This window comes from Rana temporaria, chromosome 2 (genome assembly GCF_905171775.1).
Source record: "Rana temporaria chromosome 2, aRanTem1.1, whole genome shotgun sequence".
Lineage (NCBI taxonomy): Eukaryota > Metazoa > Chordata > Amphibia > Anura > Ranidae > Rana > Rana temporaria.
The window spans coordinates 469,054,844-469,071,813 of NC_053490.1; the positions used below are offsets into that span (position 1 = coordinate 469,054,844).

A 16,970-nucleotide genomic window follows, 5' to 3' on the forward strand; every position below is an offset into this window, starting at 1 on the left:
CTGGCTGACACTCAGGGAGCTGGTTTAGAAAGGGTAGCAACGAGCTACCATCAGATTGGCTGGGTAGATGGAGCAGTAGTGGGTCGAGCACCGTCACTGGGCGTCAGGCGTTGTCAGTCTGAAACAGGTTGAGGTCAACCCCAGGGGCTGGTTTGTTGCGTTTGCAGACTGTGAGAGTGTAGTGGTTCGAAAGCAAGTCGGGTGGCGTCGGAGCAGTGTGCCGGAGCCGCTGACTAAATTCACTAGGTTGTAGGGAACCGTAGAAGGCCTGGTAGATGGCTGTTTGGGTGACTAGTCTGGGCAAAGCCCTAAACAGGGAACGAGTAAGGATTTTAGACATGTCCCTAAGAGGGGACTCTTGAAAGGTAGGCGCTTGCCACTGACTACAGGTTGGTGCTTCTGTATGCCCTGTAGGAGGGACTTGACTGCATGGGCTCGAGAATACTGACGGTTTACTGGGGTCCTGCAGGGACAGGAAATGCTGGATGCCATCTAGATATGGCGTGATAGTATTGAGAAATGGTCAGCTGCATGTGGCAATACGATATGAAGGCTAGGATGTGTCCAACGTTGCCTATTGCTGCTCCGGGGCAAGGGGCCAAAAATTTGCGATTAGTGTTCCAAGCAGTGCGATAGGCCTTCAGTGTGTTGCGTGCCAAGGAGTGGTTAATAAGTTGGATTGCGTTGGTGAGATGTGACTTCAGTCCATCGTCAGCAATGTCCATGGTGGGACAGGGATAGTTGTTGGGTCGGCTCCAGGCTCTTGCTGGAAAAAACATCCATTCCAAGGTTGGAATAGGAAAGCGCATCAGCTGCTTTTTGCATTTGCCTGGAAAAGGTCTACATAAGATATTAACTGGTGACGGAGTGACAGCTGCGCGAGCCTGCACAGGAAGTGATGGGGAGTGATTTAGATCTACCTTAATTGATGATGTCGGCTGTGGCCTGATTGTCTGTGGTGAAGAACAGTGTCTGTCCTGTTCAAGTGTGGTCCCAGATCTGGGCAGCTGCCACGATGGGGTGCAGCACGAGGTGTGATGAAGACTGGGTGAAGCAAAAATATAAGAGAATTTCTGGGGGCCAAGTTTTGGAGAACCAGTGGCGGCCTAAAAATGGCTGCAAAAGCCTTTGGTGGCTCGGCTGACACTGCCGGGATGAAGATTAAAATGCTGTTCTATCAGGTGGGGAAGTTGTCCCACATAGCTAAGTCTGCTACTGATGCTTGGTCTAGTTTGAGAACTTGGACTGGATCTTGCATTGGTGTGAGAAAATCAAGACAATACACAGGTGCTCAACAAGACGATATACATGCACTCGCAGGCCAACGTGCACTCGCTGGTGCTGGATGAAAACCTGAACTAACCGTAGGGAAAAAACACAGAGAAAAGATGAGTGGCCCGCGTGCCACTGAAGATGAATGGCCAACTGGGTGCCACTGTGTGTTTGTGTGGCTGATTGTTTGTCACTGAGGTGTGTTTGCAAGTTTAATTTTGTATTCGGGTTTGCACGTAGGTGCCTGCCGCAAAGTGTTTTATACTACTGCAGACAATATTGTGCGGTTGCAAGGGTGTCAGTGAGTGTCAGGTTGCTGGGATGATATTGTGTGGTTGCAGGGGCCTTGAGTATGAAGGTTTGTTTTGAGACGGCATTGCGTGTTTGCAAGGGTCTCAGTCTGGTTTGCTGAGACGATATTGCGTGGTTGCAAAGGTCGCGATGATTATGAGGTTTGTTTTGAGATGGCATTGTGTGGTTGCCACGACTTTGTATGGCTGCAAAGGTCTGAACGGGTGTCAGGTTGCTGAGATGAGATTGTGTGGTTGCAAAGGTCTAGACGGGTGTGAGGTAGCTGAGATGATATTACATTTAGCAAGGGTCTCAAATGAGTGTCAAGTTGCCGAGACAATATTCCCCTTTATTTTTATTTTTTTTTATGAAAACGACTGTGAATGAAACGCTGGTAAACATGAGTTACCGCATCTGGCAGTGTTTACAAGCTGTTACAGGCATTGGCGTTTCGAATGCATTTCGAATGCCTCTGAACATCCGTCTGAACCCATTTTTTTTTTTTTTTTACCAACAGCAGTGTACATGAGGCCAAAGATGATTTGTCTGGCTGCAAGGGTCTCAATGAATGCCAGGTTGCTGGGGCGAGACTGCATGGTCACAAAGGTCTTTGACGAGTGGGAGGTTGCTCAAGACAGTATTGCGTGGTTGCAAGGGTCTCGATGAGTGTGGCGCTGCTGAGACGGTATTGCGTTTGCAAGGGTCTGAACTGTGGTGTAAGGCTGCTGAGACGGTATTGCGTGGTTGCAAGGGTCTCGATGAGTGTAGGGCTGCTGAGATGGTATTGCGTTTGCATGGGTCTCAACAATGGTGTGAGGCTACTGAGATGGTATTGCGTGGTTGCAATGGTCTCAACAGGTGTCAGGTTGCTGGGCCGAGATTGTGTGATGACAATTTATTTTATTTATTTTTTTGCACTTTTTATATTTCTTCTTGCGTTTTTTTTTTTTGCGTTTTGTAAGGGTCATGTGTTGCAAGGGTCTTAACAAGGGTGTCAGGCTGCTGTGACAATTTTGTGTGCTTGCAAGAGTCTCCATGAGTGTGGGGCTGCTGAGACGGTATTGCGTTTGCAAGGGTCTCAACAAGGGTGTCAGGCTGCAGAGACGAATTTTGCGTGCTTTCCAAGAGTCTCCATGAGTGTGGGGCTGCTGAGATGTTATTGCGTTTGCAAGGGTCTTAACAAAGGTGTCAGGCTGTGGAGACAAATTTTGCGTCGTTGCAATGGTCTCAACAGGTGTCAGGTTGCGGGGCTGAGATTGTGTGGTGGCAATTTTTTTATTTATTTATTTTTTTCCTGCACTTTTATTTCTTTTTGCTTTTTTTTTTTTCATTTTTTAGCGTTTTTTTTTTTTATAATAATTTTTTTTTTTTTTTGTAAGGGTCATGTGTTGCAAGGGTCTTAACAAGGGTGTTAGGCTGCTGAGACGATTTTGTGTGGTTGCAAGAGTCTCGATGAGTGTGGGGCTGCTGAGACGGCATTGCGTTTGCAAGGGTCTCAACAAGGGTGTCAAGCTGTGGAGACGAATTTTGCGTCGTTGTAACGGTCTCAACAGGTGTCAGGTTGCTGGACTGAGATTACGTGGCGGCAATTGTTTTTTTTTTTTTGCGTTTTATATATTTGTTTCCTTTTTGCGTTTTTTTTTATTTTTTTTTGCATTTTGTAAGGGTCATGTGTTGCAAGGGTCTCAGCAAGGGTATCAGACTGCTGATATGATTTGCATGGTTGCAAGGTCTCAACCAATAAGAATTGGGTTACTGAGAAAGGTTAGAAACACCTGGTTTGTTTGTACCTTAAGCAAGCAGTATAAGGTAGAAGGACAACGCATGTTTGAATCGTAGGTTCCGCAGGGGCCACTAATGAACGATATGGGAGACAACGAATGGTAGCAAATTGATAAGACATAAAGAATGTAATGACAAATCTTACTGCGACAGTGGGCCATGCGAGTGAGTTTGCGGCGGACTGTGGCTGGAGTGAAACATGTCGGGAACGTGTAGCGTGATGCCGTGCATGGGGCAAAACAACAAGGTTTGGTGTAGAAAATAGAACACGAGAAGTGCGTATCAATGCTTTGTAAGCTCCACTGCGGGAACCAAACATATGGTACAGGTGACACCATGAGTGGCCACAAATTTGACATGACAAACAAGCTAACGAATCCTACCTGGGACAGTGAACGTGCGACTGGGTTTGCTTTGGACTGGAGTGGATGTGCAACACATCCGAAGAGTGTGGTGTGGCGCCATGCATGACGCACAGGCAATAACTTTGGTAAATAAATGAGAGAGAAGAGCCGTGAACAAGCAATTCGTAAGTTCCGCTGCGGGAACTAAAACACACGATATGGGGGAAACAATGAATGGCAACGGTAGAAAGTATGCAATGTATCTGATACAAAATGGTTGTAAAATGCATGAAATGAATCCGATACGAATTGATAGTAAGGAGTATTGAACGAATCTGATACGAATTGGTTGTAGAGTGTATGCTACCCCTTGCTTTAAAAACCGAACACCTACCAACCACCCATCCCCCCAGGCTAATCAAGTGCAGAGAAGGCACCATGTGAGTCCAATTACCACCTCAATCTGCCAAAGAACCCATACAAACACATGTCAATCTCCAAATGGATTTACAAATGAATCGTATGTTTGGCAGAAGGAAGTTACAAATGTACTACGCCTGAGCCAAATGATGTTGAAACATGAGCAACAGTAACTCAGAAGCAGATTTTTTCCCAAAAGGGATGCAGGATAGGAAGCATAACGAATTGCAAGATTGCACAAGATACGAAAAGGTTTGAATCCTACCTGCGAAGTAAGCGGGAACCGCCGGCGAAGACCATGAAGGGAGAAGCCGCAAAGCGCTTACGATGTCGAATGCGATTGAATGCGCAGACTCACGGACATGAGGTGAGCTGGGAAGAGTCGGCCCAGTGACGTGTAGTACCACACACTGAACCGACAAAGAGCATGTGTGAGTGGGCTGCTTAAATACCCTCCGGGCTCCTCCCATAAACTCAGGCCACCATACTGGCCTTCTTATTTGTATGATACAGCTGCAAATAAGTATTTGAACACCTGAGAAAATCAATGTTAATATTTGGTACAGTAGCCTTTGTTTGCAATTACAGAGGTCAAACGTTTCTTGTAGTTTTTCACCAGGTTTGCACACACTGGAGGAGGGATTTTGGCCCACTCCTCCACACAGATCTTCTCTAGATCAGTCAGGTTTCTGGGCTGTCGCTGAGAAACACGGAGTATGAGCTCCCTCCAAAGATTCTCTATTGGGTTTAGGTCTGGAGACTGGCTAGGCCACGCCAGAACCTTGATATGCTTCTTACAGAGCCACTCCTTGGTTATCCTGGCTGTGTGCTTCGGGTCATTGTCATGTTGGAAGACCCAGCCTCGACCCATCTTCAAAGCTCTAACTGAGGGAAGGAGGTTGTTGCCCAAAATATTGAAATACATGGCCCCGGTCATCCTCTCCTTAATACAGTGCAGTCGCCCTGTCCCATGTGCAGAAAAACACCCCCAAAGCATGATGCTACCACCCCCATGCTTCACGGTAGGGATGGTGTTCTTGGGATGGTACTCATCATTCTTCTTCCTCCAAACACGGTTAGTGGAATTATGACCAAAAAGTTCTATTTTGGTCTCATCTGACCACATGATTTTCTCCCATGACTCCTCTGGATCATCCAAATGGTCATTGGCAAACTTAAGACGGGCCTTGACATGTGCTGGTTTAAGCAGGGGAACCTTCCGTGCCATGCATGATTTCAAACCATGACGTCTTAGTGTATTACCAACAGTAACCTTGGAAACGGTGGTCCCAGCTCTTTTCAGGTCATTGACCAGCTTCTCCCGTGTAGTCCTGGGCCGATTTCTCACCTTTCTTAGGATCATTGAGACCCCACGAGGTGAGATTTTGCATGGAGCCCCAGTCCGAGGGAGATTGACAGTCATGTTTAGCTTCTTCCATTTTCTAATGATTGCTCCAACAGTGGACCTTTTTTCACCAAGCTGCTTGGCAATTTCCCCGTAGCCCTTTCCAGCCTTGTGGAGGTGTACAATTTTGTCTCTAGTGTCTTTGGACAGCTCTTTGGTCTTGGCCATGTTAGTAGTAGTTCGATTCTTACTGATTGTATGGGGTGGACAGGTGTCTTTATGCAGCCAATGACCTCAAACAGGTGCATCTAATTTAGGATAATAAATGGAGTGGAGGTGGACATTTTAAAGGCAGACTAACAGGTCTTTGAGGGTCAGAATTCTAGCTGATAGACAGGTGTTCAAATACTTATTTGCAGCTGTATCATACAAATAAATAGTTAAAAAATCATAAATTGTGATTTCTAGAATTTTTTTTTTTTGATTATGTCTCTCACAGTGGACATGCACCTACGATGACAATTTCAGACCCCTCCATGATTTCCAAGTGGGAGAACTTGCAAAATAGCAGGGTTTTCAAATACTTATTTTCCTCACTATATATATATATATATATATATATATATATATATATATATATATATATATATAAACAAAGGAGGCTTCTGGGAGACATTTGGGTCAACATCAACATCAAAAACACAGGGAAAAATAAACTGGTCGCCCCAGGCTTTTTCCCAGCACATTTTCTGGCTTCCTTCTAGGAGTTGGGATTGAAGAAAAGCCTTGTAAAAGTGGTTGTAAAGGTTCAGGTTTTTTTTGTTTTTAAAAAGGTTACCTTGCGGGCGCCCTCCCGTGTCATACACTCGGCGTCCATAGCCGCCGAGTGTATGACTCGGTCCCACCCCCCTTCCGGCCGCATCATTGGATTTGATTGACAGCAGCGGAAGCCAATGGCTGTGCTGCTATATCTTTCCAATCAACACTGAGACTCCGTGGAGAAGTGGACACCGGGATGCAAGTGAACTGGCTCAGGTAAGTAAAACGGGGGTCTGGGGGGCCCGTGATTGATATGTGTTTTTAGAACCTTTACAAAAACACAAACCTTTACAACCCCTTTAAAATTCAAACCTCTCACTGAATGCTCTATAAAAAATTCCCAAAATGAAGATAAGGTTTTAGAAGTACCTTTATTGGTATTTTCATGTTTACATATGTACAGAACACAATGTGCTTCAGTGTTTATTTTTTATCTATTTTACAAGATTTATTCAGACTTTACATGAAACAATTTATAGACATATTCTCTGGAAATTATCTTTTAGTTAAACCATTACTTAAAGTAAACGTCTCAAATTCTGAGAATTCAAATTGAGCTTGAAGTAAAATATAAGTTTGAGATTACCTCCCATGAATATCAAATGCCAAAAAAAAAAAAATCGGTAGATCCAGAGATAAGAAAACTCCAAGCACAAAAACTTTCATTTCATTTTAATATAATCCTCAGTAGCTACAAAGGACATACATGCACTTAATGTGCACCAAATGCCTTTGAAAACTCAATAATTACCTAGTAAAAGTAAAGGTGACATCACTGTGCTGCACATGGCGTGTACAGAGAGCAAAGCTATAGGAGGGACCCAGCAGGCCCCGCCCACTACAGACTGCTGGCAGAAAACTACAAGAGGGGGCAGAAACAAAACGAGTCACTGTGCACAAGGAGAGAGAGTGCAGCAGTGACTGCACAATGGAACATTTCATGCTGAATTACTGGAAGAAATACACAAAGCACACCAGCACAAAGATTCAAGTAAGAATACACATGATTCTTGTATTAAGGCAATATTTGTTTATCCAGGAGTTCAGCATTAAAATGCATGTCAGGGCAAAATGAGAATAAAACAATATGCAGTATCTCTCTGCAGTACATGCACACACCCCAATGTTGTATCCTTTTTAAGGATCCTGCTGATATAGAAAATGCCTAATGATCTGCCTAAAATGGCCGACAAAACGCAGCAGTTTTGAAGACCATACGCTGGTCAGCCCTGCCCGTGTGTTGCTATACTACTCAACCATTCCAACTCTCAGACCACTTCAGGATTAAGGCTAAAACCCTGTACACACGGCCCAGAATCCAAGATTCTTGGCAAGATTCTCTTGCCGGCCGAGTGTACACAAGGGCCATTCAAAAGAACCGCTGTTCTTTTGAATGGCACGAACGCAGTGACGTCATCGACTATGACGAGCATGCGCTCTTCACATTCGATGGCATCGCCGCCATCTTGCTTCACCCTACCTATGCCTTGGAAGCTACCGCACATGCGTCAGTCATTTAGAGCATGCGCGGGTTTCCATGGAGAGGCAAGTATACACACGCTCGGGTTTCTAGGCAGATAAACACTGCAAAGAATCTCACAACGAGAAAATAGAGAGCAGGTTCTCTATTTTTCTCGTCTAGATTCTGGGCATTTTTTCTTGATGAGAAACCTCAAAGCCTCGTACACACGTACGGTTTACCCGGCAAGAAAGCTCTGCCAGCAGTTTTCTTGCCAAGAAAACCGTGCGTGTGTACGAGGCTTAATCATTATGTAGTCCAATAGAAGAACTAGATAGACTCTTTGATATAACAGAAAACTACTGCTCTGAATTTCAGACATGATCAACACTTTTCTTTTCTTGCATTCATCAAAAGGATATAGCAAAACACTTCCAATGGAATATTAATCAGATCAAAGGGGCAATTAGGAGAAGTTAATTGCTAGAGTTTACATACACTTGGGAGTTGTAAGAAAATGTCGAGTGTGGTCCTATCCTTCAGCCTAGTGAGGAAGCTTGGCCTCACTGACCAATAGTGTGATTTAGTAGGCAGGAGAGGGTCAAATCAAAGTTTATTTTTTACCACAGGAACAAAAAATGTTATGGAGCAGAATGGAAAATTCTTCTCAAATGCACAAATTTCTAACAGTGTATGTAGTTTTCTTGGCGTAAAGTCCTTTCATTCCAAAAACAAAATGTTAAAAGCAAACAAAATCTTTTTCATAACATTTGAATGGTCTGAGAACTTTTGTACAAATTTTCAAGACTTTTCCTAAGAATTTCCGTTCTAAATACTATCTATCTGACTATGGCCAACGTTACATAAGCTAGGAAGTACATCCAAACTGATCTGCCCAGACCTCTAGATCTACCGATTGTTTTACAAGGGCTCATCACTGAAGGTAACCTCTACTCATGTGGTTTTTCCATCATATGCTCAGTATGAATTTCCCAGCTTAGTAACAGGATTTACTTTAAAATTAGCACAAAAAAAGGCATATAGCCAACTCTCACAATCACTTGCAAACAAATATTTTTTATTGGTCCCATGATCTATTGACTTAATAGAAAAGAAGTTTACCACACCAATAGTGTGGGAGGTAATGTTTAACATGTAGTCGGTCACATATTTAAAGATACCAGATCTATTACGTTTAGGCTCGGTTCACAGCTAATACCGATGCGGTTCTCAGCAGGGGTCCTGGGTGTCCTGGTTCACCATTTCAGGTCCGATTCCAGGCCAAATTTTGGGCTGAATTCTGACTTGAAATGGACCAAAAGACACATAGGGCTCCTGTGCAAATTCGCACCAGAGCTGCATCGGTGATATGTTAACCGGCTCCATGTGAACCGGGCCTTAAGGCACTTTGGACAATCTTATGTGATATGGCTTCTGCAGAACTCAGAGGTTGCTGCAATCCTTTGCATTGTGTTTGTAAAAAAAGGGTGCACTCTAAATATGGGGAAATGGAAATGTGAAGGTGCTTGCCTACGGTGATTCCAGGTCTGCTTTTATTTTCAGTATATGCAACAGCTTTTGTGTTACCCTAGTACATACTTCTCTATAACATTTGTGATTTCATTTCTTCTTCAATGTTAATATGTGACTAGAGTGACATGGCTTTTATTGCATTACACTTGCGTTGAATTATAGTGTGTCCATGTGGTGTTTTTAACACACTGATCATCTATGAGAGTTTTTTTTTTTTTTTGTTGTTCACAGCAATAGCCAAAATTCATTATCTTTTCTTCCCTGGCATGTTCTGCAGTGCACTGCATTGTAACATGATGTACTGTGATTTATTGCAGAATGTTCCATTTCCCAAGCACACAATACATACTGGGAACAATGGATTTTGGCTTGTTATTGTATTGGGCCTGTGCTCAGCAATGCAGCTAAACGCAGTTGGTGTGAATGGATAAGTTCACCTTTTGGAACATGTTCCACCTATATTTAGGGTGGAACATGCAACATGTTCCAGCAACTGAAGCCTCTCCCCAGTGAGAACGAGCTGGTATATTCTCCAGACGCCCACTGTCGCCGTTTGAAAATAATTCATTCACAGTGCTCTGTGAATGGGAAACTACAAGTGAAAATAACCTTTGCAGCTGTCGGCTTGTAGTTCTCAATGAACTACCATAGCGCCGTTGAGTAGTTCATGGTCTCTTCTGGTCAGTCTACCTGTATGAGGTACAAGCCGACAGACACACAGACAAGTCTGCAGGAGTCCTGCATGGCACCAGCCATCAGCAGATGCTGTAAAGGCTCCAAGTAAAAATAAATTATAAAATGCAATTTTTTTTTATCTGAAAAAAGATGTGCATTTATTATTATTAAAGGTGAACTTCTCTATTAACAATAAATTAAATAAGCCACTGGCTCAGCTGATAAAACATGTTCACTAAAACTGTCAGATTTTGATGAGCTAAACTGTCCCTAGAGCAGCTTGCAAAAAAATAAATAAACTGGTACAATGTGATCAGACCAGACTAGAAGACATGTTGCTTTGCCTTGGGCACCCCTGTCCTGCTGTTATCTAGCATTTGTTAGTTGGAGTCTGACCAAATACTTAGGAAATAATTTTATTTTTAAATCACACTTTGCAAGTGAATAGGACATACAACACAAGCTTCTAGCTGCATATGGGGCACCATCCAATGCCACACTTTTTCTCTAGTTAACCTTCCCTCCTCAGCTATGGCCCCCGAAAGCTCAGTGGAAGTGCCCACCTTCTAAAAGCTGGTATTTGCATAGCACTAGTCATTCCCCAAATTTGGCAGGAGCTGGGCCTGGCAACTGGATGTTCTGGCACTGAGTATTTCAATGTGGGGTGAAGAATGAAGCGCCCACATTTACATTGTAACCATATATCAGAAGACGACAACAAAGCAGAGGGGAATGAACAGGCAAACTAACAAGTAAACTGTAGTACTGAATGGAGCTTTCTATGCAGCAACAAACTTATGGTCACATGACAGACGTGTTTAACCAATGTGTGCAACAGCATATGTTATCAGGAGTCAATGCTGCACTGTGTTTATAATAAACTGATCAGTGAAGGTGGTTGCCATCGTTTCATGCACTTTTCTTTTGGGTTTACAACAATGTATTTACACCAGACAAATTCCGTTTACAGTTCATAGGCTATATCTAATAGTAGTTACGAACATTCAACTTTTTCTGTAATGCTTGAGACATTTCGCTTAACACTTACAGCCACAAAAGGAAACCCAGGTACTTTATTCCAATCATCAAAAAATGAGTAAATGCAGATGTTGGCTATCCATGAACAGGATGGGGAAAGTTTGTGACACCACCCTGTTCTAAATATATCATTCCTCGGTACCAGGTTACATGACTGAAGGTGTGAATTCTTGTGAAAAAAAGCATGGGAATAGAGATGGCCACCAACATACGATCCAATCTGCTAATAACATACATTCCCCATCCATTTGGCGGATCGTATGGCAGTCAGGTATAAACGGACAGGCAGTTTGTTTACATCTGACCTCCCATAGAAAAAAGAGGGCTCTGTCTTGTGTCCACTCTGCATAAACAGACATGGACCAGCCATCTGCTGCACAGTGGGGATCAGCTGACAGAATCCCCTCTGAGCAGACAGACTCAAATGGAGTCCACCTTGTGTGTAAGGGGCCTTAGAAGGTAAAACAAGGCCCATATAAAGATTAGGAAAATTTGAGAACAAATGCTCCACAAAATTGAAGAACATAGTAAGTCAAGACCTGGTTTTTATTTTTCTACAAAATGATGGCTAGCTATAAACCGACCGGTTCTCGGTTCTTTTTTTTTCGGTGGCCTCTGTGTGCTTATACTGTATACATATTGGACACCGAACATTGCAAAGATGTCCATCAGAGTTTTTTAATATAGCCATCTCAGTTTAAAAATTTCCAAAAATATAATTATATAATCAATATAATAAACATATATTAATGCACAAAGATAATACGACAGACATTAAAACACTCCCTACAGGCCATGCATATCTGGCGAATATTGCACTTCTACTGCATTAAGTTTGCTACCCCAGGTTTCTAGCACTGCGTATAGCACAGCCATTTGTGTTTGAACCGGACTTGGACTAACTTGAAATAGACGTTTTGTATATATGATATGATTTAAACCGAAGTAACTTGTGGAAACACCAAAATGAATGCATGTTCTTTACCATTATTATTGATAACAAAACAATAGAAGTGCTTTAAAATCCAACTACACATGTCCTACAGGGAATTTTTTAAGTGATTTGAAATGCAATGTCACATTATGTTTGTGCATTCCTATTTTATTAAAAAAATATGTTTTTAATATTTTGGAAATGAGAAGGCTATGTGTTCTTCGCTTTGAGCCAATATCTATTATAAAGAACAATAGGCCTATGAACAGAACTATGGGCAGACAATGACTGCATGTAGTTCACAAGCATCTCTATACACTGTTCACCAAGCCAATTTCTAAACAATCCAGTTGAGTTCATTGTTACGCTCTGTTCCCATTGGTTGCCCATTACTTCTGATTTGGATTGTAGGTGAAGGTAAGTATTGAAAATGTGAATTATGCACTCCAGCGAGATACAATAATCTTTTGATCTTACCATATTCACTACTTATTTGAATTTGGTTATTAGATTTAAATTTAATAAATACCCATTTGACATATTACTTGTATACACTTAACATTAAAAAATAATTCTGATGCAAGGTCCACTCGTAAGTTTGCACTGCAATAGCATACTGATCCAGCAGGTGACACTGCGGTGAAAACTCGCAGGACCTAAAGCAGAAGGGACCCCCTCAGTGTTATTACATGGAAACTGCCCCTACTGAACCTGGAATTCCCCATTAACTATGCACCCACAGCCACCCGATGGTTGTGGGGCAGGAACTCTGGTGAAAAGGACTCTAGAGTGTAGTTTAAAGTATACCTAAAAGCAAAACACTTTAATTTTAGATGAAAATGGGTAAGATCCTGTAGGCGCAACAGGAAATAAGAGGATATCTTTCCAATGTGGGGGAAATCTCCACTGGGAGGTTTCCCCTCTACTGGTCTAGAGGCAATTCAAAATGTTGGATTTTCATTTTCTTAGTTAGACTAGTGATCAAGACAATTGGAGAGAGTGAAGCTCCCCTACCACACTAAAAACCTGGCACTAGTTCTAACCCCTAACTACTACAACTTAAAAAAATATTTTAGTTATACTTTAAAGTATGCAACCTAAAGTAAATGTATAAACCCAAAGAAGAAAAAAGTGCAATAAAACAAAGAGGTAAAAAAAAAAAAACTGTGCACATAAGTACAAGAAAACCTACAATTCTTCACATGTAATTTATCAATTCTCACAGTGAGCTGTGAGCAGCTTTGGCTGAAGATCTGTTAGCCGCCTGGCTTGTTCCATGATTTATAAGAGCTTGAAAACTTACCTATTTAATACAAAAGGATCAGACTAGGATTAGACTGACCTTTACAAAGCCTCAAAATAATTAGATCAAAACAGCACAACAATTAACAATGATCACATTGCACAAAAAAAGGGACACTATACATTTACATAATAACACACTGCATCTCTTTGTGCTTCATAGTCTCAGTCTAACCAAAACATCTTGCAGAGAGGCCCCAAGAACTGTCACGCTGATGGCTAGAACTCCACATCCACTTAAGATTCACCCAACGCAGTCCAGGGTTTCTCTTTACAACAGAAGCACACGTGTGATCTTTGGACTTGTCAAGTGATGGCCAATGATCCAGTGGGTAGAGGTCCTCCAGGGTCAACACAATACTTTTCAATAAAGGCAAAATACTTCCATGGTTTTAAAAAATCCATATTATATATAAAATTATGAATACTGTACAATAGGAATTTATTTTTGGCAGCTGTAAACTCCCAGGATTCTCCATGGTTTACGTCAAGTTTGTAACAGTTTTCTGTTCAATAAGGTCCCTAAGAAACATCTGTTCTGCTGAGATGTTGTGATATTCATTCTGTCAAGAGAAGAAAAGACAGCAAATGTTAAATACTAATTAAAACAAGATCCAATGTTTTTGGAAGGGGTCCATGACGGTGTTAGGTCAGTGGAATATTCCCCTGTGTCCTACCTTCTCCATCACACAACAGTATCAGACAGGCTTTATCATAAATCCCTAGCCATGCCCATGATAAATGTATCCAAGCTTTGCGTGCCAATGCATGGAGATCAAAATTTATTCTTTTCATATTAGAATGGCTCCAGAAAATTGACAGTATTGCTGAGATGGAAGAACTGATCCATATATCCCAAGACAAACTCTCTAAATTTACAGCTACATGGGAATGCTGAACTCATTTTCAGATTATCTCTGCCTACCAAAACCTTCTCTCCTCTGTATGATAAGAACAATACTACACTGTATATGAGGTAACTTCCCATCTCGGAGTGGACCTGCTATGTCCTCCCAGGTCTGCCCACGATGTTTGAAATAGTGGCTTAGGAGGGGAGAGTACAGGGACTGTGGTACTGCACTTCTGAGACCCAGCATTTCCCATCCCCTCCTTCCTCTAATCTTAACACCCCCCCTCAGGTCACCAGAGAGCCACTGGGTTGAATCAACAAAACTCCTGAAGCTGGCAATCTAGATTGTGCAATGTCTAGATCCCCTTGACTAGGTATTCTCTTTTCTGTGGGGGGTGAAATCTTGCGCCAACTAAATAATTAATAAAGTGAATAATATATATAATACTAAGCTGCACCCCAAATTGCAGGAAACTGAAACAATAATGGGTAAATTGAAAAGGTAGGGGGCGCTACAAATAGTGAAATAACTTGATAATCATAAATAATAATAAATAATAGTATTATTGTCCAACATTAGCAAACCAGTGAAAAAAAAAAAAATGATTATAATAATAATAGTAATAATGTTCAACAGAGTGCATAACTCCCAATTGGGAGATATGGTGATAAATCTAAATCAATCCTGTGCAGAAAAGTCCATAGATTTAGTGTATGTTGATAATAAACTTGTGCTCGGAGGATGATTCCACTCCACCAATAGAAGTTTCCAGCTCCACCAAAAAGAGAAGCAATCACTGCAAATGTGCTCAAGGATGGCACCTTACCACAAGATGTTGACCTATTTAATTAAAAAGAGGTCAATAAAGACATATAGCAAAAGCCATGGATTCCATATGCAGCTCTTGTTCACTTGATTCCACCAGACTCCATAACACATGAAGTAAACCAGAAGAAAAAGAAAACCGCCATAGAATAATAAAGATTTTAATAAAAAATATATGAAAACAGACCGTGCCAAGTGGCCCCTTACTTTGGTTGGTGCCTTTCCCAGGCACTGAGGCTATTTGGTGTTGAAAGTTTTAGTGGAGAGACAGTTCCACACTCAGGACGCTTGCAAAGAATAGCGTGCGTTCCACCTCTCGGATCCATAGAGTCAGCGCGACCGGAAGTGCGTTGATTTTGCGTGACCAGGCGCTTCGACGTACGCTTCGTGTTACCACGTCGTCAGGAAGCGTGGTAACGCGAAACATATGTCGAGACGCAAAATCAACGCACTTCCGGTCATGCTGACTCTCTGGATCCGAGAGGTGGAACGCACGCTATTCTTTGCAAGCGTCCTGAGCGTGGAACATTATTACTATTATTATAATCATTTATGATTTTTCACTGGTTTGCTAATGTTAGACATTAATTCTATTATTTATTTGTATTTAATTATGATTATCAAGTTATTTCACTATTTGTGAAATAATAGGACTGCAAATGGGGTGCTAGACTGCGTGCAGGAGAAACCCCCACCATCTGGGGGGGGGGGGGGGGGGATCCGGTGGAGGAGCTCAGGAGCCTCTCCTTAAAACGGTCATGGAGAGGTGTCCTGGAACAGGAGCTGGAGAAGCAGTTGGTTCACACGGTCTGGGTAAATCAGGAAGGACTCGGGCGGGAGTCGGTGAGTGAAGCACAGTGGAGGTCTGGAACAGGCATGCCAGGGGAGCTGGGTGCAGAGCCAGAGGAGAGACGGTGGGGTTTTATGCCAAATTGTTGCAGCTTGAGGGCGCAGGATTTGCAAGTCGGTCTTGCTGGGATCAGTAGTCCATCGTCGAATACTCTTTATAACTAGATATTCAGGGCCATCAAGTAGGGGTACTGTAGGCCCCTGGCCTATTAAGAATCATCAAGTGAAACTACTCCTAGGACTTATTCAGAGTGAGGCCTAGTCAGCTGGGGACAGGATGGTGGGACAGGATGTCTAATGCTGTGACAGGAAAGTGATGTGCAGGAGGAGAAGTGTCCTGGAGGTAGAAGTCTGCAGGGAGAGTGCAGAGGAGGAGAATGTTTTGAAGGAACACTGTCAAGTGTCCACCATTTTTGTTCTATCCAAGTAAATGTAAAGCATAACCGCTATAACATTTGCAAACGTAATGAGTAAATCTCAATGACATTTTCAGTGTAACGCTGGCACAGCTATAACATGGCAAATAACAATTTAGCCTATGGGCATCCCATACCCCTTCCCCTAACCAAGTTCAATCCCCCAAATAAAAACAACAAAACAAAGCAAAAGACTTTTCATTGTCTACAAGTGTGACGTACGGGTGTCTGGCAGCAAGGTGAATATGCGTGGACGTGAACTAGTGGCAACTCAAGAAATTCAAACAAAATAAATCTGCGCTATCAATGCAGTGAGCAGCCACAAACAATCTAGTGAAACAAGAAAGTGATACAAATGTGGAAAAATACAAATAAGTGGCGCTGAATAAATGACAAAAATAATGTAAAAATATATAAATAAATCAACATCAAATGACAATGCAGTAAGGAGATGTTTGGGGCACTGGAAACATTTGAAGCCAGAGATGATGATTTATTGATTGTCACCTACCCCAAATGTGACTCAATCTGATTCCTTATGAGCCATCGTTGAGCTGTCGTCATCCCTTCTGCTCTGGCCTAAAGTGATTCCCTCAGGTTATCGTTTCAACTGGACATCCAGATCTGATTGATGGGGTTTCAACTACCCATACAAAGTCTGTATTGACCCTCTAAGCGTATGCTTATTAGGGTTCAATACCTCTGGTAAGCCTCCCTTCCTGGTGGTGGTTACTCACACATCACAGTTATTCATTTCATCTCACTTTGGTGTTTGAAGTCTTTCAGTATACAAGATCATCTATCCACAGTGCATT

General features: G+C 42.3%; 1 protein-coding gene across 7 annotated transcripts in view; it reads right to left on the reverse strand.

Annotated features, from left to right (window-relative positions):
* Positions 1-9,429: 9,429 nt before the first annotated feature.
* ST3GAL6 (ST3 beta-galactoside alpha-2,3-sialyltransferase 6) overlaps positions 9,430-16,970 on the reverse strand; it is a 220,123-nt gene continuing 212,582 nt past the window's right edge. For all 7 annotated transcript variants that reach the window (XM_040338708.1, XM_040338710.1, XM_040338709.1 and 4 more), the window contains one exon: positions 9,430-13,777. In XM_040338708.1, coding sequence (XP_040194642.1) covers positions 13,697-13,777 — 81 coding nt within the window. In that variant the 3' untranslated portion in view covers positions 9,430-13,696. The remainder of the gene's footprint in view (positions 13,778-16,970) is intronic.